This window comes from Manacus vitellinus, unplaced genomic scaffold, assembly GCF_001715985.3.
Source record: "Manacus vitellinus isolate BGI_N305 unplaced genomic scaffold, ASM171598v3 scaffold_49_pilon, whole genome shotgun sequence".
NCBI lineage: Eukaryota > Metazoa > Chordata > Aves > Passeriformes > Pipridae > Manacus > Manacus vitellinus.
Window position 1 is genome coordinate 1855310 of NW_021940603.1, and position 23220 is coordinate 1878529.

The window sequence follows — 23220 nt, forward strand, 5'->3', positions numbered from 1 at the left end:
TCTGTCAGTTTAAAGCCATTCCCCATTGTCCTGTCACTCCATATTCTTGCAAACGCTCTCTCTCCATTGTTCTTCTCCCACAAAATAGCCTATTTCCTTCAAAGAATGCAATATATTGATGTTGCCCTCTGCTCTCTCTCAACTTTTTCCCATATTTTGACTTTTTTTTTTGATTTTTTGACCTGTCTCCAGTCACAGGGGATTTAAACTGGATCTGCCCAAATACACTTGTAAATACAGATGCCATATGCCAGAAACAACTCTTCACAAGTTCAGTGTGCTCAGATTAAGCTGAACACTGATTTGAAGAGATAACATGCAAAAGAACAGGATAACTTTTTCCTCATTATGATACTAACCATCAGCTTGAATTACAATATGGTGACAAGAAACAGCACTTAAAACAGCCTTGCAAAGGCCAAAACCTTTGGAGAAATAAGCACAAAAATGACAGAAAATTAAGGCACTGCACCCAACAAGATGGCACCAGCTCGAGTGAACAACCACGGGAGGGAAAGCAACACAGACAGGGAAATAATTCAACACAGCAGCCAGCAAAGGTCCAGAATAATGGGGGGGAAAATAATGGGGTAGCAGCAAAAAGGAAAACTGATGAAGTTGCCTGCTAGGAATGACTTGAGATGCCACCAACAGAAGGAAACTTACTGAAAGCAGCTTTGTCCACAGCCTGCTCCCACGGGCTCCAAGGACAACTCCTGCTGGTGTTCTTAGAGATGGCAGCTTGTAAGGCAGGTCCAGCTGGTCACCTCTGTGAGGAAAACAAATTTTAAGAAGTCAGGGCAACATTTCCCTGCATTTCCCATGCCTCCTCCCACCAGGGCCATTTCAAACACCCAGACAAGTACCCAACCTGACCACTCTTGGTTAAAATTCGCACTTTGTCTGACTACAAGTGTAAATTCGTCCTTCCCTGTCTCACTTGTGATTTTACTGCCAGTGAGGAAGAGAAATGCTTAGATTTTCTGCAGAGGTTCACACAGGTGCAGCCTCTTGTAGGGGGTATCAAAGATCAAATATTTTGAGGTAATTATGTTCCTGAAGGGAAACTGGTTTTTTTTCAGTAATTTTGCTAAAAAAAGCCATCTAAAGAAACTGCATCAAAAGCTCCTGAACGCTGTTTAAAACATAACAGCCTCTCCTGATGTTTGCCATGTTGCATAACTTGGGGTGTTACCTGTGTAGAGGCAGCTTCAAAGGCACAGAGACCATGGGATGCCCTAAGGAAAAAGAGTTACCAATTGCAAACACTTTCAGCTCCTGAAAATTAGAGAAAAGTGAAGGGCCACAAATTATCAAGGAATTGCTTCCACTAACCCTACTGGGTGCTGTCTCTGGGCATGATGCAGGAAATAGCACCTCCTCTCTCTGCCCTTGGTCATACCAAAAAAGAAATAGAATTAAGAAATAATACTACAAACAGGCAAGAGAGGCTACCAACAATTGGTTACATCCCTAATACAGCACCTTTTCCTAATTCCTTAAAAATGTTTTGTCAAGCCAGAGTTTTTCACGATTTAAAATGATTTCACATTTAAAAGGGAGAAAGCTGAGCCACTCTAAGGTAATAAAGGAGAACAGATACACAGCCACAAGAAACTCATCCTCTTCGGTAACACAGTAAAAGAACACACATTTTTCTTCAAAATTTTATTTTAATTTAAATTATGGGGCCAGCCAGATTTTTTTTGGATACGAAACGCATTTTCCTCAGGAGAAATGAAATGCTACCGTGGAAATAGAATTACAATTGTATACATCTCTTACTTAAAAAAAAAAAAAAAAAAAAAAAAAAGAAAGCCAAACGAAAAACCACTCGCATTTAAATATCTTTTAGTAATACCCTTAAGCCTTCAAGCAGATAAGAAACCACTTCCAGAACAAGTTTTTTAATACGAAGAGCACGTCAAAGGAGCTTTAATTTAAATACAACTTCTTTTCAAAAGCCAACATTCAAATGTTTCCACATATTAAAAAAGTCACCATAGCCGTTGATTCCAAGGCATAATATAGAGTAACCTCTACCCCAGTCCAAATGTTTTCACTTCTTGACATATGTAAATCTTTAGCACATCTACGTCTTTCTAAAGAGGAAGCCTTACATGTTTATGGTGAGTAACTTGGCAAATAATGTTTTCCTCCACTCAGCTATGATAAACCAAAATATAGCAGACTGTTAGTACTGAACTACAATACCACCTCAATGCCTGTGATTTCCAGGAACAGTAAGCTGTTTTCTTTCCTGTAGGCAAAATGATTTGGTTTGCAAAGGAAATGTTAAGAACCTTTAAAAAGACCAATTATAATGTTAAGAGCAATTTTAAACAACTGAGTGAATACACTCAGTTTTCTGGAGCTCTCGGACTTCCCTTGTGAAGGCTTTCAGATCAGCTTAAACGTCACTGATTGCAAAGGATTTTCAATGGGAAGAGGACAGGAAGCAACAAACATTTTCTAGAGCATTCACAATCACTCAGTCATGCAGAATTTGAACTTTCAGACCCCAATCCGTAAGTTTGCTTGGTTGTGATCTTAGAGTTACTATATGATGGATAGATACAATTTTAATAACATCATTTAGCTATACTTAGTAGATTCCTTTTGTATGGTCACAGTAACAAAAACATGGTGCAAAATCAGTTGGGTTTTCTGTTTTTTATACTGATAGTTTGCAACATAGAAGAACAAAATCAAGAAAATTAAGTCATTTTGTTATCCTAGGACACGTACGAAATTGTTTCTTGAAGTTGGAGGGGATTAAATCATTCACTTACACAACTATTGTACTGAGTTATATATTGTAAGAAAGAAATGACGCACTGCAGGCTCCCCAGAAGTAAGAGGGATCAATATTAATTTAGCATAATCTTTGCCATTTGCAGAGCGGGTGAGTACAATGCTAGTTTAATTAAATAAGGCCAATATTATCCAGTAAGAATGTAGTATAAAGGGTTCCAGTTCTCTATTTCAGCCTACCCTAATTGATGGCACCCCATTAGATGAGTGAATACAAAGGATTTGTTTGGGTTTGAGTTTTTTTTTCCTTTCAAATGCTGCAGTACTTAAGATTGTTAAATCAGCATTTCCATGTGATCTGAAGTATTCAATTACACATGAGCATTCATTTTGCAAAACTCAATATTAGGTAATAGTTACAGACTAATACAATAACATTCCTCTGCTGTACAAATTAAATCATATTTTAAAGAAATGAGCAGCCTAGGAGTTATATACAAAAGAAACCAGCAAGCATTGTTGAAATGAAATGCAAAATGTCACTGCTAGGTCTACTGTCTGAAATACCTTTAAAGTAAAATTAACAAAAACCCTTAGAACATATTTCCAAGTTTACAAGTCAAGTCTCAAAAAAATCAAATCATGTCAAAAAAAATTCTATAAAGCAGTGAAAGGCATATATACATTTTCCTTATGAACCTCGAGATTTCACTCTTTTAAAAGTTGCTAAGTTTCAATATCAGTTTATTTGCAAGACAACTGTTTATCCCAATAAGCTCACATCTTAGATACATTTCCCCTTTGATTACAAATAAAGCACTGCACATTTTTTTTTTTAATCAAGGCATATAATCTTATACTATGGTGCCAGGTATGCACAGGTCACATTGTGCTCATTATCTCAAACAAGGTAAGTGCAAACATACAGATTTGTTCAGATTTGCAAGCATGCAACCTGTTACTTAACTACATTAATACCTTCTCTCCTAAGCCAAACTAGTATCTATATGTTTGCTTTCACGAACCTAGAATCTTTCTTTTCAGGACTCCTAAAACAAGCAGTGTTTTTGAATTCTGAAATGACACAAATATCAAGAAAGTCCACATTGTGCAAGAAAGCAGCAGCTACGTTTCTCAACTTGGACTAAAAATGAAAAGAGAAAAACAAAAACCGTTCACTGAACAGCAGATTAGCAGTAATGTTCCTCATGAATCGATAAGAGTGCCTGATGCTGAATATCTAACAGCAAATGCTGAATTTGGGTTTAATATTTTAAAGGTTTATTGGAGATTAAGCTTCTTGCTGTGCTGGTCTCTTCAAATCCCTGATCTGTTTAACTAAATAGGTCTTCTCGTCATTAAATTGTTCATCCTCGGTCCTGTCATTCTGAAACTTGCTGAGGAACTCAATAAGTTTGGTCTGGTTCTTTAGAAGGATGTCTAATATAGGCTGTGTCTTGTTAGGATTGGCTACAAACACCTGCAAGAAAATAAAAGGCATTGAGCACAATAGTGAGAAACGGTTAAAAAAGTTAAAAAACAAAGCTATCCAACAAAATATTGATGACCACAACTTAAAATTACATTTTAATTATTCCAGTATCCTACTGGATATCCACAAAAAAATAATGGAGTATATGCAAGTTTTAAAATAAAATCACTCCTGTTTTCATCAGGACATAAGCTGAACACCAGCACCAAGTCAATTCAGTCTGTGGGAGGTGACCAACCACAACACCCTCTGCAGAAACCACTGAACCATGGTTAAATTCTATAGCAAATGCATGGTTTCATATCATTTACAGCATCAGATGGTATCTCACAGTTCACTACAAAGTTCTGGATCTCAAGTTATAACTCTTAGTTGCTTGTCTGCTGCAAAGTCAGAAGGCATCTGTTATAATGTGCAAATTACATTACAGGCTTTGAAATGTAGGTGACCTGACTAAAATACTGCTGTTCTTCAAAGATCACGCAGTATGATAAAAACACTTCTGAACTCCAGGGTGCTTCATGATTTTGTATTAAATCATGCACTCCTCCTCATCTTAACTGCACTTCATCCTTCTTTATTCCAAAATTTTCTAAGAGAGATTAGAGTGACAATCGTATGGAACTCCCCAATTAGTTTCTAAATAGTTTTCAAAAGACACTAAGATATCTTTGTAAAGATGGATCATAATAAAGGCAAATATCAGCACTCTCTTTAATCAATAAGCAGTCATTATGATAAGCTCCAATGAGGCTCAGCTAAATAGTTTACTTAATTAAACAACTTCTGGTTGGATTCTCATGGTTTTTTGTTTCACGGTAGGGTTTTTAAACATACCTTAAACACATGGAAGGCCTCAAACTGAATGTTACGACTCTTGTCTCGTAGAAGGTTCATCATTAGTTTGAGATTTTCAGGTTTACTGATGTATTTTGTCATAATTGTGAAGTTGTGTCTGTCCAATAACAATTCACCAAGAAGCTAAAGGCAGAAAAAAAGTCCAGATGGAAAAATTACTAACACTGGACACAAGAATCAACTTTTTCATAAGTGCTTTCAAACACCCTAAGCAGCTGACACTGGGCTGTAAATACAGTAACAACAGAACTCCAGGGTCCCAAATTTCAAAGTGCAGGGTGCATTTTCCTCTTATTTAAATTATGCAGTTTCTCCTTCTTCTCCGGAAGTGAAAAATCACCTTTGCTCTCCCCTTGTTAGGAAATGAAAATGAAAGAAAAGTCTTTCATTCTTTTTTCCCCCCATGACTTCATTACTTTCACTTATACAGAAGCTATTCAGCACCAGTAATAATGCCTTAAAAAAACAAAAACCAAAATCTAAATAGCTTAGTACTTCAAATGAGAAATATTTACATTCCTTTGGCTACGTTCTTTGTCCAAAGGGGATTAAAAGGATATTCCCCACAAGGATCACCTTTGCTACAAATTCTGTATTACATTTACATTCCCTATTGCTTACCCACTTGAATGTAAGATTAGTATTGCCCTAGGCACATCTCGTGAATCTTTGTTTAAAAATTATTTAAATGTGTCCAGATTTGTTGAAGTGAAAAAACCCAACAAAAATAAAGATACTTGAAGAGCCATTTCTTCATAGGGAGAGAAATTACTTGGGTCTGTGCTGGACACTAAATAACAAAAGGACTGGACTAAAAAAAAACTAGTTGATCCCAAGAATTCACATGTAAGAAGAATTAAAACAAACACTATTGAAGGCAGTTACATAAGCCATTTCAAATAAAGTTAACTCATCTTGAAATTAAAAGCTTTCTCTAACTTTGCATTTAATAAGAAAATAAAATTGCCTTACCTTAAGTGACTGTCTCTTTGTCACATAGTTTTCTGAATGAAGTAACTTCTCATATTCACTGAAGAACTAAACACAGAATAAAGAGAAGGGTTAGGACTTTTCCAAGTGTCATAGTCACTCTTCTTCTAAATTATTGTAACAAAGTGGAGGAGATGCCAATCCCTAACAAAAACATAAACAAAATCTGAAATCTCAATCGGTTCCTGTAAGTCACTACTGTTAAAACACTGTATATGCTTTAAAAAAATATATATTTGCTCTTTTAGGAGCCTTCAACGTTTAGATTTCAGTGCAGTGGAAGTAGTTACCTTATTATTTCTTAAACTGTAACAGGAAGAGGTTGCCCAGAGAAGCTGTGGCTGCCCCATCCCTGGAAGTGTTCAAGGCCAGGTTGGAACAACCTGCTCTAATGTAAGATGCCTTGCCAATGGCAGGGGCGGGGAGGTGGAACCAGACGATCTTTAAGGCCATTCTGTGATAGCACCTGGCACTGGACACCCGTAATTCCCGGACTCCCAGCAGCAGGGAGAGGGATATCCTGGATTCCTTGGTGTCAGGGGAAAGGCAAGGGCTCCCTCTACCGAAGAAATCAGGCCGAGCACCCACAGAACAAGATTGCCGTTGCCTTCTCCTCCTTTTATCCCTTTCTACATTCAACAACAGGGTCGTGATCTAAATTTGACTGTTTTGCAGAAATTACTGTTCAATTGTTTTAATATTATGTGGAAGTTTACTAAACAAGGAGTAAAACCACCAATTTCTTCAAATAAGATGTGCAGTGTTACAGAATTCTAAATACTAAAACAGATCTGCTCACCCTATCGTAATGCTGTTCCAAAAATTCTGCACTTAACAACTTGTGTCTTGTAAGCAAATCCTGCAAAAAAGCACAAACCCAATATTTTAACTGAAGTATTTATACAGTACATAGACATTCATATTAAACAGTGAGTACATATATGACATTCAATAGAAAATTTGCTGTTTCATTAAATTGAGAGATTTAAGACATGAATGCAATTACCTGGACACTGCTAAGGATCTTGGCATCACTTAGGAAAGATCTGTGATGTGTTACTTTAACTCACAGATAAATGGACTGTGGAATTATCACTGAAGAGTGCTATTATGGACCAAGGCTGTGCTCTACACATAACTACACACAACCAAGGTTAAGACCTACTATTTAATGTTGATGAATATTATGCTAATACTCCCATAACTCAATGTTTTAGGGCAACAGAAAATTTTCCCAGACAAAGCAACAGCATCAAACATGCTCAGGGTTATAACAGAATGAAAAGGAGTTTGCTCAGTTGAGGAGTTGCAGACACAGATTTAAAGCCCCTGGCATGGAAGGGCACACGTATTCAGGTAATGCAGGATAGTTTACAGCTTACTCTCTAGAACAAAATTTGGGGGAACATGGTATATATATTTAAAGGCATGTCTTGCATTCTGAGAAATAAGGAAGAGCAACGTCCAGCCCACCATTTGCATCACACCTTATTTTTTTCCCCTCTCCCAAGGCCTGTTTTGCCCAGGAAAATCACACAGAGCACCTGGGTTCACAAAGAGAACTACAGAAATCATAATTCAAGGCTGTCAGTGATTACCTTGAAGGTGGCAAACGCATCGGAAGCGATGTCAAACGTTGACATCTCCACGTATCTGAAGAAATCGTAGAATTGTTCTGACCACAAGATTATTTTAGCAAGTGGTTCGTGCCGGATGCATTCCCTAAGCATTATCCCACAATTTAGAGCAATTTCTGGAGATTCGTACCTATAAAAAAACCCAAAACAACCCAGAGACTTTTTATAAATACTTTCACAAGTTAGTACTGCAACACCACACTGCTAATTACAGTTTTCAATACTATCAAGTAAACAAAACCTCAAAAGTTAGAGGTACTTATTTTTCTGCACTGGACTCAATTTTTAAATATTGCTACAAAATATTACTGAAATAATTGCCCATTACATGACAAATTACAGCCAATTCAAATGAATTTCACAAACTGAGAAACAAGGCTAAATAAATATATTTTCTTTGTTCTCAAAATCAATTTTCTTGTTCCATATTGGTAGGATTGCAGACATCTGGAAGAGCAGTAAATTATTTCTGTCTTGAAAGCTACTTGCCTAAACATGACAGCAATTTACATAAAACAATCCATATAACCAGGAAGGATCAATCATGCTGGACACAAATTCACATCTCCTCATTCATTAAACCACTTTCCAGCATCACTGGCTGCTCTACACATTGTGGGGTTCAAGCCTCTGGAGCAGTCACAGACTCTTATATACCTTCCTGCCTCCCACCTAAAGAATCCTTCATCCTACACCATTGGAAGGTAATCAAAATTCACCAGAATAATTCAGGAGCAAAATATCATTGTGCATACTGAGCATTAACTATATTATCATACAAAAACATTGCCTTATAAAATAATTTTCATGTAAAATGGTGCAATACTTTCCCATTCATGGAGATTTGAAACCTACTGAACTTTTTGCAACTTATCCAATAGTACAAATTTACATAAGTCTGTCTCAGTTGGATGTAACCAGATGTAACATCCTGACTTATGAAAATGAGTTCCAGCAATCCCTGTGGGAATAAAGCTCTTTGAAGGGTGACAACACAGACTAAAAGTGAGCAGGAATTTGTTACATCCCTCATTCACTCACACAGCAATGAGAACACGCTGAGAAAGCAGTTTTCTCTCTCTGCACCTCAAATGTTGCCTTCTTTTGTAAATTATTTTGAAGAAGAACTGAATCAGTAATTTCTTTTGTCTTATGCCACAATTAATATTTTTGCCCCTCTAACATTTAAATCACGCTTTACCTCAAAATTAGGGCTGCAATGCAGGGGGAAAAAAACCCAAAGCAGGTCCTCTGGTAGACAAGTGTAGATCTTATGGTCATATGGTTTGGTAATTATAAAACTACTACTTCAAATAGCTGCACTTTTAAAATTGCGTAGTAACGTTTGATGAACTTTTCTATCCCAAAATAACACACTGGAATTGCAATTTTCAGAACTATCTTAATGCTATTAGAAATGTGAGCAATTCCTTTTGAAATTAAGAGAGCACGTTCTCAAATTTTTTAAAAATTCCTATTTTAATGCAAATATATTAATGACACCCGCGTTCATGTTTTGAGAAGCACAGCTCTACATGCCCTTATTCAGTATGGCACAACCCTCCAACATCCAGTACATAAGATAATATAAGAATATCCAGCACACCCAATAGTACAAGAACAGAAGAAGAAGCAGCCATCTGGCATGCACAATATGCTCCAAATTATTCGTTTGGTCAAGTTTGAGTCGGTGTGTTTGTGTCTCTACAGGAATATAAATCACTGAATAAAAAGTCTAAGACCAAACTAAGGCCAGGGGATAGGCCAGTAAACTAGAAATTACAGTGGTTAAAAGGAAAAAAAACCCAGTCTTCAACTCTTGGTAAATTCACAAGGGAATAGTTTAAATAGGCTCAAATACTATACTGAAGGAAAATGTCTGATTACCCCAGTAAGAATATTTTAGATTACTAACAGTTCTCAATTTTCAGTTATATTTCATGCAAAAGTAGATTGTTGGTGATTTATTACTCAAATTTTCCTTTACTTAGGGGATTTACAGACCCCAAGACCAAGAAAAAATAAAATTAAAAAAACAAGCATATTGCAAAAGAAGAACAATCGTGTCAGAACTCTCTGCTTCTCTATGAATTTAATAACTCCTTACTTCATGTGAAAGCATATTTATGCTTCACAGTGCACATACCCTTTTAATAGCATGAATAATATATTCTGTTGAGTGCAGATGTATTCGACTGTGGGAGTCCTTGTACCAATTTGTCTTCTGAGAATGTTGTTGAAAATTTGAGCAACGTCTTTCTTGCCCTGTCAAAAACATTGGCAGTTAAACACACAATACTGAAGTCCACCAGGAACGTTAACAATTGAACATTGTCATCACCTCATGCAGTTGTACTGAGTTCTGCAGTTCAGTCAGCCTCCACACTCTGATCTTAAACAGATTTAATATTATGTTTCTTTATGCCCATTTCAAATATGCCAAAGCACTCAAAACATTACATCACATTGCAGCCAGATCATGGGTAATTTACACCAAGAAGTAAAGCCAGTTGATGTTTCATCAGATACTTCTATGTAGCATCAATCTCCTGGGCTTATTCTATACTTGGTTTTGCTAATAACATAGCAGTTTTTAACTGTGCTCTTGCCTGAAAGAGTGTTTCTTCAATATTCCATTATCCTCTTCCCTTATGTAGGAGCACATAATGCCATCATTAAGAGTGTGCAGAGCATTTCCAACTTCAGTGTTAACATCCAACTTAGAACTATATCTTATGAAAATAAGTAAGGAAATAAATAAAAAAAATCCACCCACACAGGAATCATCCACTGACCTAAAATGCAAGTCTCACATTTTTCAGTGCATAAAAGAAGTATAAAAAAGACCAGGATGCTGGGATTCAGTAGAGATTATACTAAAAAAAAATGCACAAGGATAGCACCAAGACAGCATAAAAGGAGCTGGGAATGTTCTTTGTGGAATATATACAGACACACATCTCCTATTTATTTCTTCTGTCAGACAACAGGTAAAGATGACAAACTGGCATAGACATCTAACAAAAAGCTGATTATAAATATAAGTACTTTTCACTGTCACTCACATGCATCATTTAAAAGCCAGATTTCTGCAATTAACTGTCCATTTTGGATGGAAACAAAGACACCTTCAGGATTATGTGTTATCAGATCTAATCCAGGAATAGGCAAACTTGTACTAAGCTTGGACGTGCAAATAAAGGCCCGTTAAGCAACTCCACCTAAAGGTTCTCTATATGTTATAAACAAACCCCATATGTATATAATGTTTCTTGACAGGCTCTAACTGTACTAGAAATCTCCTGAGTAACACCAGGAAGCTTTTGAGTAAATGCAGGGCATATTTAACTAGCAGGAATTTTAAAAACAACAGTAATTATTTAAAATTATTTCCATCTTCTAATCAATGTCAAGCAGGTTGCATGAGAAAAAATGAAATGTTTACGTTTATAAAAATGCAGGAGCACTGTAGTTTTACAAAGGGCATGTTTGTGAATTACCACAGACAGTTCTGTTAGAGTGTTGTTTTCAGGATATAAGAGATTGTTTGTAAATGCTGTTTTCTCAATTACAATTCCATTGAAAGCCAGCCCAAAGCAACACCAGGACTCTTTGTTCTGAAATGAGTAGAGCTGCGTTCCTAGAAATCGCTTTACTCCAACTCCACATAATACAGTCATCAACTATCACTCACTAACGGGGCCACTTTTGCGCTGGACCTCACGGTTTGCTTTGGATTCCCCAGTAAGAACAGCATTTCCTTATTATGCATATAATGGAGCTGCTGGTGGTACACAGCAATCCCAGAGGCAGCTATTGTCAGAGGGATGCATTGCTAAGTGACCTCATGGCCCAACAAGGGCAAACTGGCACCAAACCCTGTGCCAACCGTCACGGCTGCGAGAGGTGAGAGGGACACTGTGCCTCTGTTGTCCTACCGGCACAAGGATTCAGCCTCCCTTACCCAGAAGGTATTTTGGGGTTTGGCTTTTTCTTTCTTCATTTAAAAAAACAAAAACAAACAAACAAAAAGAGAACCCTAATTCCACAAGAGATACCATCTCTTCTACAGACACACTCGTGCAGATCAGCCAGGAGGTAACAGGTAAGTTTGTAAGACTGGTTAGTAGATGGTTGGGTTGGCTGCTTTACCTGGAAAACAGACTTCCAGAGAAGGGCATAATTTTAAACAGGCCTTTACATACATATAGCACAGGCTGGACAGTCACAGATTGTTCATTAAAACATGAAATCTGTTACTTTTCCAGTTTTTATATATTACTTTTCTGGACTTTTTTACCATACCAATTCGGATTCAAATACATTTGAGACAGTTTAAGAGACAAGAGTGAACAGTCCCTGCCTATTAATTAGCTGTCTCTTCCTGCTCTACAAGGAAACCTTCTTCAGAAATTAGTGAAGTTCTTGAAAAAAAAAGTTTAGTTTATCACTGAATGGCCTCAGGCTGCAGTGGAAAGAAGGAAAAAATTCAAGACCTACTCTTGAAGTTTAAAAACCAACAGAAAATCAAACATGTATTTCCATCAGTAATGGAGAAACCATTTCAAATGCAGCAAACTCATAACCACAGAGATGTGGGATATCAAAGCCAACATCTGATTGACTTTGTAACAGCTGGAGCACATCTGGAGCACAGGTGTGTTGACATTAATTCCAGGTAACAACAACAGCTGGACAGTCTGCCAGATCCCAGCCTTACAAAGCAGGCCAGGTCCAGCCTAGAAAGCAGCATGAATGACTTTTCTCTCTCAAGGGGGAACTGTCATATCCTTGTGTAACAAAGCAACACAACGTCCACAAGCAGGAAACAACTCACCATCTTTTTAAGTCCCCTTAGAATACAAAGCACAGTTCTCCTTAACGAGAACAAGCCTGCACAAATTGTTTTCATTCCTCATTACCAGGAGATAATGAAGGTTTCCTTTGCTCATAACTGGGCTGGGTAAACACCAAGCTGATACAAATCTATAGAGGTCAGCAGAATCCAGATGATGTTTCATGATTTCCTTTCCTCAGCAATTAAAGGCCATCACATTTCAGCATTTCCTCTCAGCTTTCCCAGGTCTCCTTGCTTATTTAACAACTTGAATGTTTTATGTTTGGTATAAACAGTTGTGTGTACAGGGAAAAAACACCACTGTATTATAATTAAACACAAATCAGAGGGAGTTATGGGTGGGGTGGAGGGGAGAGAAGAAAGAATTGGGAAGAAAGCCATTGTTTTTGGAATGTCAAACTACAATAGGACTTCAAACTGTTGTGTTTGCATTGTGAGCAACTTGTTTATGAACAATCCTATTTTTAAGCAACCTGAAGTGGGATGGTCTTTATGGTCGAGGCTGTGGAGTGAGATACATGGGTTTTGGCTCCTTTCCTAGACAACCACACGCTTCTTGGGAGACCTCAGGGAAAACAGAAAAATCCAATTGTACTGCAACTTCTTACACATAACTAAACAGGGTGATTCTTCACTATGGCACTGGGAAGCTAAATTGTTCCATGTGGTGTAGTGAAAAAGTTTGTATGGAGATATGTTTTAATATAAGTATTGCTATTTTGAATTAATCAATAAAAACTTGGGTTTGTTGGGTTTTTTTAATAAACACAAAAAAAAATGAGGAAAATAGAAAAAAGGTTGCATCACTCATTTCTAAAAAGAGAGAGAAATACTGGACTGTTAATAACACTAACAGCCTTAATGCATAAATTCTCTTACTTTTCCAAGTAATTTGATTTAACAAGATGATAATATAGATATGTCTTGTAGTATTATGGTTTGTGTTCACTATGGTATTACTGTTAAGGGATTAACCTTTCTGTTACACAACAATTAAGAATTATTCCATAATTTTAATAAAACTGTATCACTGGATTAGAGCTTTATTTACTTCAAATTTGTGTTTATATGCCTAAATTTATGGATTTCATATTCTATAGTTGCTTAATTTTCTATGCAGTTTGGAACAATGAGTTCTCTTTCTAATGGATTTGTCATAACCAGAAAATAAAAGTTGAAGATGGAAACATATCTTAACCAATTTAAGTGGTAGGAATTCAGATGTGTTTATTTTAACATACAGAATGTAAGAAACATCAAACCTCTTTTCTTACCTCAAAATCAATTAGCTGCAAGTCAGCTACTAGGGTACTAAGAAGACCACTGTTGTACAGCTCCTGAGCAAGCTGTGCCACAGCTTCTGTTTGGGGTTCTTTTTCATTTGTGCCATACAAGATTTCTTTCATGGCAACAAGGTTTTTTGAGACCTCCTCGGTGGCCTAAAGAAAACGAGAAAACAATACAGTTAGAGCACAATGCCATTTGTCTTTGTAACTGCACACTCCATTATTCTCAACATCTGCAAACTTCCACTAAGGGGGCGGGGGGGGGGAATAATCAGGAAACAACAAACTGCTAAAAAAAACCCCAATAGATATTCTTTCTGCAAATAAGACTGTTATAAGAGTGGTCATTTAGAAAAAAAACCAAACCAAAAACAAAAACAAAACCAAAACACAACCAAAAAGAAGACACAAGACACACACAATTTGACAAGTTACTACAAGTAAAAATTTCTTCCTTTTTACCACCCATCAATTTCCCATTCAAAAATCCCCTAAAGAACAGCAATGGGATGAAAAGAACCTGACAAAATTTCCATTCTGTAAAACAGAGTTATGCACGATCAGACTGGAAAATGTGACATGGAGACTCATGTCTGTCCCTAGTGAATGCTCAGAGAGACCAAATGCATCCCTCCTACAGATTCTGCCCTCATCAGCTGTTGTCAAATACTGGGCTCCCATTCCAGTTAGTGCAGGTGACATTTTTCCCTTCCAGCAAACAAAACCTCAGGGAGAACCTACCTGAGTTTCCAGGTTGTCTCAGTATAAAAGAACAAACCAGTAAACAGCCCCCTTTGTGTCACCTCAAAAGGACGTGGCGACACAGGAGACAATTAAAGGTCTAAAATCCTTCCCCATTTCAAGTCCATCTTACAGAAGACAGACAGGTCTGACCTCTCACTTAGGAAAGCCAGGAGGAATTCCTAAGTCACCATGATGAGCTGGAGCAGCATTTAGCAGTGGAAACACAGTTATCTCAGGAGTAAAAAAAAAAAAATAAATCAACAAGAACACTTCTAAACACCCACTTCTGAATCTTAAAGCACAGTTGTTTTGGACCAAAAAAAAAAGAACTACTCCTTTCAATATAAATGTTTACTTAGCCTGGGGGCAAAATGCTGGAAATGATCATCCTAAGTAGGTGGTTTAATTATACTATATTAGTTCTTCACGTGCCTAAAAAGTCTGAATGGCTTGTGATTGATTTTCAGTAATTAGATGAACCTGCCAACAAAGTATGCATACACTTTAAGTATTTATGATTGAGAGCTCGTGGAAAATTAATTAAGTGAAAAAATGATGACTTGCTGGATGTTGCCGGTCTTCCAGAGGGTTATGTCAGAAGATTTCTCATTTGTGCTTTTCATCTAGAGAGGCTTTAAGATCAGCATGACCATGCACTATTCAAGCCAGAGCCATTCCAGCTTTGCTAGGTATGCATGTAAGGATTCCATGACCTTTAAGGAGGCTCCATATCATCTTTAGCTCCTCCACAACTTTCCACTCTCTGCTGCCTCCCTCTTCTTGCTAACTGCAGTTCCCAGTCCCAGTTGTCTCCTCCTCAATCAAAATTCCAAAGGATTTTCTGTGCACTTGTTAGTAAGACAGTAAGAAGCAGGTGCTCAGTAAGACTGCTCAGATTCATGACAGCTCCTGAAGACACGAAGTGGGAAAGGCAGCTTACCATACTGTAGCAGTATTACACCACACAATTTCTCTAAAATTCAGAAGAAATGCCTCTTTTCTAGGAAAAGAACAGGAACATCTGTCAAACATGGAGATACGAAGAGCTGTCTTTGATAAATGGCTACCAAAAAAAGAAGAAGCAGTAATAAAACCTCAATTGCAGTTTGTCCCTGCACACTGATGTAAGATGAAAGAGGAAGAAAGGCAGAAGTTCAAGTTACTACCTATTTTAAGTAAGATGATGGTATTGAGGAAATGCTTGTAACTAAAAACAATGCTAATGGAGAATTTTTCATCCTAAAACCCCAGGAAACAGAACAAGCCTCCCCAAATCCAAAACTATTAATCATACTTGAGGGCTGTCCCTCACCATCAGCCCAAGAAAGATATTAGTGATGGAAATGCTTACAAACCATGCAGAAAACACTGCAGTGTTTCCCAACACTGAGGGTTTTAACAAAAAAAAAGAAAAAAAAAGGGCAAAAAAGTGAAGTTTTCTAGCCTAGCGTGAACATACAACTTGGTAACTTCAAGAACAGACAGCAGAACTTAAATGCTCTTCACAGCTGTCAAGACCATCTGAATATCCTTCACTTGAACTCGGAATGACATGAAGCTTTAGTGGGAAGTAATGGCTAGAGACATAGAGCCATAGAAGAGAATCACAGAATCATTTAGGCTGGAAAATGGACTTAAGCTCAAGTCCAATCATTAACTTAGCCCTGCCAAGTCCACCACTAAACCATGCCCCTAAGAAACATGGAACAGCTTAGCTGGAAGGTCCCTCAGGAGGTCATCAGGGTCTAACCATCTGCTCCAGGCAGGGCCAGCCATGCTCTGAACAGCTCCATGGATGGACACCCCACCACCTCTCCAGGCAGCCTGCACCAATGTCTGACCACCTCCATCATGAAGAGTCCTGCTTGCATCACTTCAACTTAGGCCAAACTACCATTGCTGTAAATACAGAAATATGAGGTTTTCTGAAACTATTATATCAATAGCCAAGGTCTTCTGATGCGCTACAATTTCATAAAATGTAACATCTCTATACTTCCTTCTCTTCTAAAACTTAACATCAAAAAGAATAGAAATAAACTACAAACTTTCAGAATCCCTCCTCCATATTCCATGAACTCTTGAACATATTCCAAACACAAGATGTGCAGACTTATTTCTGCCCTTTCAGATGCAGAATGGAATGTGGATAGCTACACTGAAAAATATAAAGGTACATTAAATATCAATATTAAGAGACTAGCAAAAAAAAAAGTAAAAAAAAAATCAAGAAAGATAAAGCTGGGTAGCATTGCTTGCATGATTTACCTAAGGTACTGAGATCTACATAATTTCCTAATGCACTGCTTTCTTTTAACAGGAAAAGGCTCTAAAGAAAGATCAAAATACACAGTGAAGTTAATCCAAAAACCCATGATCAAAAGTCAATTAACAATCAGACACCATATATAAAAAATAAATAAACTATATGCCAATACTATATATAAGCAGGGTATATTTTATATATACAGAATCAGGTTTATATATATATATTAAAAAGTATATATATATATATATATATATATAAAAGTATATATATAAAATAGTCTCTAAGTTGTATATTATATATTTTATATATTAAAATGTATTTATTTTTTACTATTTTTTAAAATATATTAATATATTAAAATATATTTTATAGGTATTAACATTTATATATATATGTATGTTCTCAACATTAAGAAGGAGCAACCAGCATTTTAGAGAAAAATTCTGCAACAAGTCACATTTGAAATTTAATGGTGCCAGACAATACCATCTGAGGACAAGTCAAACTATGAAACTTAAATACAAGGCAAGGAAAATAAGGAAAGTAGTTACTTCTCTTTTTATCAAAGATGAGAAGATATTATTTAAAAATAAATGCAGACACCATGAAGTCACACATATGACTGTTACACAAGAATAGCTGCATGTCTTTATAGCTATGAACTACTATGGTTTATTCCAGCGTCAAGAAATATAACTGAAATACCCTAAAATTTACTATTTCCTTAAAGACTAAGCACTGCAAATACCAAATACTTCATTTAGACTTGAACAGCTGGAGTATTTGAGGTTTATGAACAGTAGGAAAAGATGAAGAACACATGGTCAGTCCCAAAATATTTCCAATGAGCTTGAAGGCTCCAGGTCTATGAACCCCTGTGGTTGGGGGTTCTGTACTCATGGGTAATGCAGTTACAGCAACTATTAATGAAAACATCCATCAAAAAGATAAAACAGATGGGCTTTGAGCCTCTACTTGGTGAATATTTTTACTAGTCTAGAGTAGTATCTATCATAAGTAACAAACAGAATTTTTTAATGATTCTATTTAAAACTGGCTGGATTTCAAAATGCTTATAAAACTATACCATTTTGTAAATGGTATACTGTCTACATCAGTGCAGTGTACATTCTGAAGGCCAAAAATGATTGGGTGATTTTTCAGCAGATATTTAGCACGAAGAACTAAGTTCAATTAGAAAAGAAGCACATCTCACCTGTTACTTCCAGAAGAAGCCTCATCTTTACTCTTTGAGTAACAGCCCCACAGTGTAGGCCAGGCAGATCACTTAACCTTTAGCCTTCTTTCCACCATGGATTAACTGTACGCACGTGCACAGCAAAGTTAAAGTTTTACTGCTTTGTACATGGCAGCGTTAACTCACTGAATGAAAGCTGACCTGGTGTAATGTTACATTTGGGTAGCTGAGCCCAAGCAGCACATGGTACAGCCCATTACACAGTGTGTGCCCATCCTATAGAGCTGGTGATGTAAATAAGAGAGGCCAATCATGTCTGCAATAGCTGCTCTGGGCAGGTTAACCCAAGGTCGGAGGGTAGGGAAGAAGGAGTTTATTACGTGAGTAAATATTTACCTTCACAACAGTACACATGTGCCACAAACCAAGCTAACTGGTAGTGTAAAAATAAATGCTGATGTCAGCCAACAAGGGGGAAGAGATGCAAATCAAGACTAACTAATGGGCTGGGTCACAGTTAGGTCCCAATTACATGAAAGGAATTTTCCCTTCCTTTCCCTTTAGCCCCCCCCTTTCTGAAAGAACACAAGTCGTGGAGAACAAACAGCATATGTGATGAACACGTTTTCAGTTATAAAGCACTTGACATCTCATTTCCCTTTCGAAATGCTAACAGATAGCAAGCTATCCCCTCTATCTAACACAAGACTGCAGCCAGCCAGCCCCCAGAGCTGTGGTACACAGGGCAGCTCCTCAACAACGAGCCACAGTGCAGCTTGTGCAGCCACTTCAGATGGCAGCTCCTAAGAAACTACCACACACTTCAAGGACATTTCAAAATGACCTGGAGAACTACATAGTTAATTTTTCTCCAGTTTTCACATAGCTCAAAGAAAGATAGATTAACATGTAAACTAGAATTCACTTGAATTTCAGATTTTCAGTTATAAAACAAATTTTCCAGTATTGCAGGGCAGAATGCTTCATAAGTGAACAAGAGGCATCATGACCCCTACTGTTTTACACCTTTGAAGAATTTCTTCCATGTGGATTATAAAGAATATACAGGAACATACACTATCTAAGCTTTAAAAATCTTTATTACCTCCTTTGCTTTTTCCTCCTCTCACAAAACATTAAAGGTTTTAAATTTCAGCCTAAGCACTGAAAAAACTGAGCAATTCTGTTCAAACATAGTTAATTACACTTATTTATAGGGAAAATTATTTGTCTAATTTTCTTCCAAATCTGTATTGCCAAATGTGTTATGAAACTCTCTTAAGAGCATCTTCCACATAGCAAACTGAGTATTTTAATTTTAAGAAACAAAGTAGTATAGCACAAGTAGATATTCCCTGCTAAAAGCTTGTCTTTACCACAAACAGTAATCACCAGTGAGTATGTACCAGGCTGCTTAGCACTGAAGTTTCATTGTTGATATGTGACAGGCTATAAAAGCATATCTCTGGATCAAACAGAGACCATGAAGAAGAAATTACTGAGAGAGAGAGATCATATTTAATACAAGTCTAGTCACTAATAAAATGAAGTCATTGAAAAAGAAAAACTTTTGCATCCTTCTTCCTTTTTAGTAAAAGGCAGTAATTTTCGTGCTTTATGTGCAGTGAGTTTTTCTATTTCTGTTCCAGTACTATCTACAGAGCTCACCCTTTCATCAGCACAGAATTCTTCTCCAAAAGAGGCTGAAAAGTTACATTACAGAAAGGATCATCATAATAAAAGGGATAATGAAAGATAAAAAGATGTGTAAATACTGACCATATGGGCACAAAGAAATCTTTGTTCTTTTCTAACAACGGCTGCTGCTCAGACCCCTGCTGTCTTTTAACTCCAAAGTCACTCCAGTCAGTTCAACAGACTGGACAGGAAGAGGGCACAAATTCAGAGTGTCTAATTAGAGCTGTGCCCTCAAAGATTTGATGACTGGTCTGTAAGATATTGAAGACCTTCCTCTACCAAACCAGCAAACCATCCGAGATAAACAGTCACAGCCAGAGGCACCTTCCTGAAGTCCTGGCTTGCCAAGGAACAACTATTTCCTGAAGAATCTGAAATGGAGGTGTTGACATTAATGTTGTGTATGTTTGGATCCATCAGCTGCTCTCCTTTGTGAATAATGAGGATGACAGGGAACAGCACCACCATACCCAGGCTCAGTCCCCTGAATTCCAGGATTTAACCCTCCTCTCATTTAACCTAGTGAACATGGCTACCTTCTGTACTCCTTCAAGCACAATGTCTTGCTCTCTACGTGACACAAGAAACCACTCTTACAGGCTCAGCATATTATTTCTTGTCCAAGCAGCAGCCTCACATAAATGAGGTCTTTCAGAAGGATGGAGGTGTGGGACTGAAGGCCAGCAAGAAGAAATGGTAAGTAATAACCTTCAGCTATAGCATCAAGACCACAGGCATGTGCTGCAGTGCACAGCCATCCACAATGGGATGAAGCTGGTCTGTTCCCCGTTACAGGTCTGAGCAACAAAAGATGCCACAAAAGAGCACGGATTTTAAGATCAAGCCCCATCTCCAGGAATTAACAATGGGGCCGAGAAGAAGGAGGTAGTGCCACGTCTCATCACAGACTCTTCAGAACGCACCTTCCCCTCCTCTCCTGACAGATGTCTCTTTTAGTAAAAGAAGAAAAGCCTTCACACAGGCCTGCATAACACACCATAACATTCTTCTCTCCAGCAAGAGAGAAAAAGCGTCAAGGAAAAATACCATGGAACACTGCAAGACACCTGGAACATAACACATGCTGGCAATGGGATAGAAGGTGCTGATTTTTAAAGAATATTGGGATAAAGATGGCAATTTGATTAAGCCCCAGATTCTCCTGCACTTAAAAATAGTAGTGCCAAATCTAGGTGAAACTGAATATAGAGGAACTGGCCACATTCTGCTTAAAAATACTAGTGAACATGAAAAGATTGTGACTAACTCCTACACAGGACTGTGGATACCAAGAATGGCCCATAATAGCTAAATAATGCTGGGAGAGGATCCAAGGAGGGTATCACAGCCTGCTTCAAAAGCTGGTATATTGGAGAGGGAGGTGTTTTGTTCACTTGGTTTTTTTGGTTTGTTGGGGTTTTATAAGTATTCAAACCTATGACCTTGTGCTGTGTTTATCAGGAAAAACTTCATCTAAACAGTGAATACTTCTGCCATATAAGTCACTAGGTGGGATGCAGCTGCATACAGGCTGAACTTAAAGATCATTTTGGGCCATGTTATCAAGACTACCAGTTGAGAAGTAAGTGACCGTCAACAGGGAGAGATCCTGAAGTAGCAAGACATCCACCTAAAGGAAGCTGCACTAGCACAGAAACTTTTCACCACATCTTCCTGTGGGCTGAAGAAAAGGCAGGAAAATAAAAGTATATTCTCTGCTGATATCCATAGAAACACCAAATTGTTTGGTTCTAGTAAGAGACACTCTGCTCTGTGAACATCTGCATGGACAAGCAGAGACAGACCCACGGTGCAGTAGTAAAGGCTCTCTGGTGGTCACAAGCACCAGAACACCCTAGAGCTGTAAGCTGCTTACTAAAGAATGCAATGTCCTACAGTTCCAAACCAAATTATTTTAAGTATCATTATCAGCTGCCAGCGGCGTAAAAATGCAAAGCCAACCAACATGAAACACACCCGTTCAAAGGTACATAACTTACCCTTTATCAGACTATAAAACCCAAAAATAATTCCTAATTGATTCAGTTTCCACAGCTGTAAATTCTACCCCCCCTCCCCACCCCTTTCAAAAGTCACAACTGTACCTTTTCTGCCTTTTTGTCAGAGATATCTTGTTTTTCTAGAACTGCCATACTTTCCTTCAGGTTCTTCACTATGTCTGCAGGAGACTTGTGGGACTTGCCAAAGGGGAATGGCATGATTGCAAACCACAAGGTCTTCCTTCTACAGCTCCTGCTTCACCTGGAAAAGGAGCAGAAAAAAGGTACATCAAAAATGAACAGGTGAACTAGAGCTTGACATGACAAACTTAAATTCTTGTAATTCTAATTCTTTTAAAACACAAGATACAGAATCGAAGAACTCACATTAAGATCATCATCTCATTCTTCAGGAACAAATTAAAGAGCACATTAATTACATCCGAAGCCACACACTGTACAGATGCCACATTTGGGCAAGACCAACAAGGATAAATTATTCCAATTAATGCTGTCAAGCAAAATGCCTTCCTACATGAGGTCTTTGACACACAGGTCATCATGTCTCAGTGGCTCTCAGTGACTGTCCAGGTACATGCTTTTATCCAGATTCATTCCATAACAAATGCAAAGCAGACCCCAAAGCCTGCACCTCAGTGCAGGACCTACAAGCACGATGCAGACAAGGCTACAGAGAGCAGCTTATTCCTATGTCAAGACACTTGGCATGTCCTGGCATTTTCATATCAATACTACTGTAATTTCATACTGAAATACAGTCTCACCCTCACTCATTTTATGGGAAATACAATTTGTCACCAATAACAGGGTGACAAATGTGACACGGATGTAAATAAAGCATTTGTAAAACCAACATCTGATATGTGTCTCTTTCAAAAAGATAAAACAAGTCTTACAGGAGAAACTTTCCTTCCCTGAAAATATTTGGCTCTTGAATCCAAATACATTTATTCTTCTTTATATTTACATTATTTGCTTTTACACACACACACACACAAATATACTTGCTTCTGTATACAAAACAGAAGACTTACTAAAATAAATGAGTATACTAAATCTTTTGTTACTAAACACATACATCCACATCTAAACAGTAATAAAACCTTCTAACAAGTGAACTCCATAAAGCATATCTCTACAACTCTCATTTAGACAGAAGAGAACAGGAAACTATATTAAAAATGCTGACAGTGCTACTTCTGCTAGACACAAAAGGCAGCTGAAGAAGCAGGCAGAGCAGAGACTGCACTGTCATTCCAAAGAAGGGAGACTACCCTGAAAGTTTAATTTCTATCTCCCTGCAATGTCCAAGTAATTTGGTAACAAGTCAACTATAACCAGTACATGTAACAGTACTTTGCTCCCTGATTAAAATACCAGCTCATCCACCATGAACTCCAAAATGTTACTCCTGA

The 23220-nt window shown here is 37.6% G+C and overlaps 1 protein-coding gene across 1 annotated transcript; it reads right to left on the reverse strand.

The window, feature by feature from the left end:
* Nucleotides 1-1653: 1653 nt before the first annotated feature.
* On the reverse strand, nt 1654-22066 carry CAB39 (calcium binding protein 39). The gene is made up of 8 exons (XM_018080033.2): nt 21890-22066; nt 13864-14028; nt 9878-9996; nt 7693-7861; nt 6894-6953; nt 6077-6142; nt 5084-5227; nt 1654-4234 (listed from the first exon to the last, which is right to left on the reverse strand). The coding sequence occupies exons 1-8, from the start codon at nt 22001-22003 to the stop codon at nt 4046-4048; spliced, it is 1026 nt and encodes a 341-aa protein (XP_017935522.1). The 5' UTR covers nt 22004-22066; the 3' UTR covers nt 1654-4045.
* Between the last annotated feature and the right edge of the window lie 1154 nt (nt 22067-23220).

What these genes read in the sequence shown, in the direction of transcription:
- CAB39 (XM_018080033.2), bottom strand. Translation starts at nt 22,003, where the DNA reads ATGCCATTCCCCTTTGGCAAGTCCCACAAGTCTCCTGCAGACATAGTG. An exon ending in ATGCGTTTGCCACCTTCAAG is followed by an intron (nt 6,954 to 7,692) that starts GTAATCACTGAC and finishes GCTTTTTTGCAG; the next exon opens with GATTTGCTTACAAGACACAA. An exon ending in AGGCCTTCCATGTGTTTAAG is followed by an intron (nt 4,235 to 5,083) that starts GTATGTTTAAAA and finishes ATTTTCTTGCAG; the next exon opens with GTGTTTGTAGCCAATCCTAA.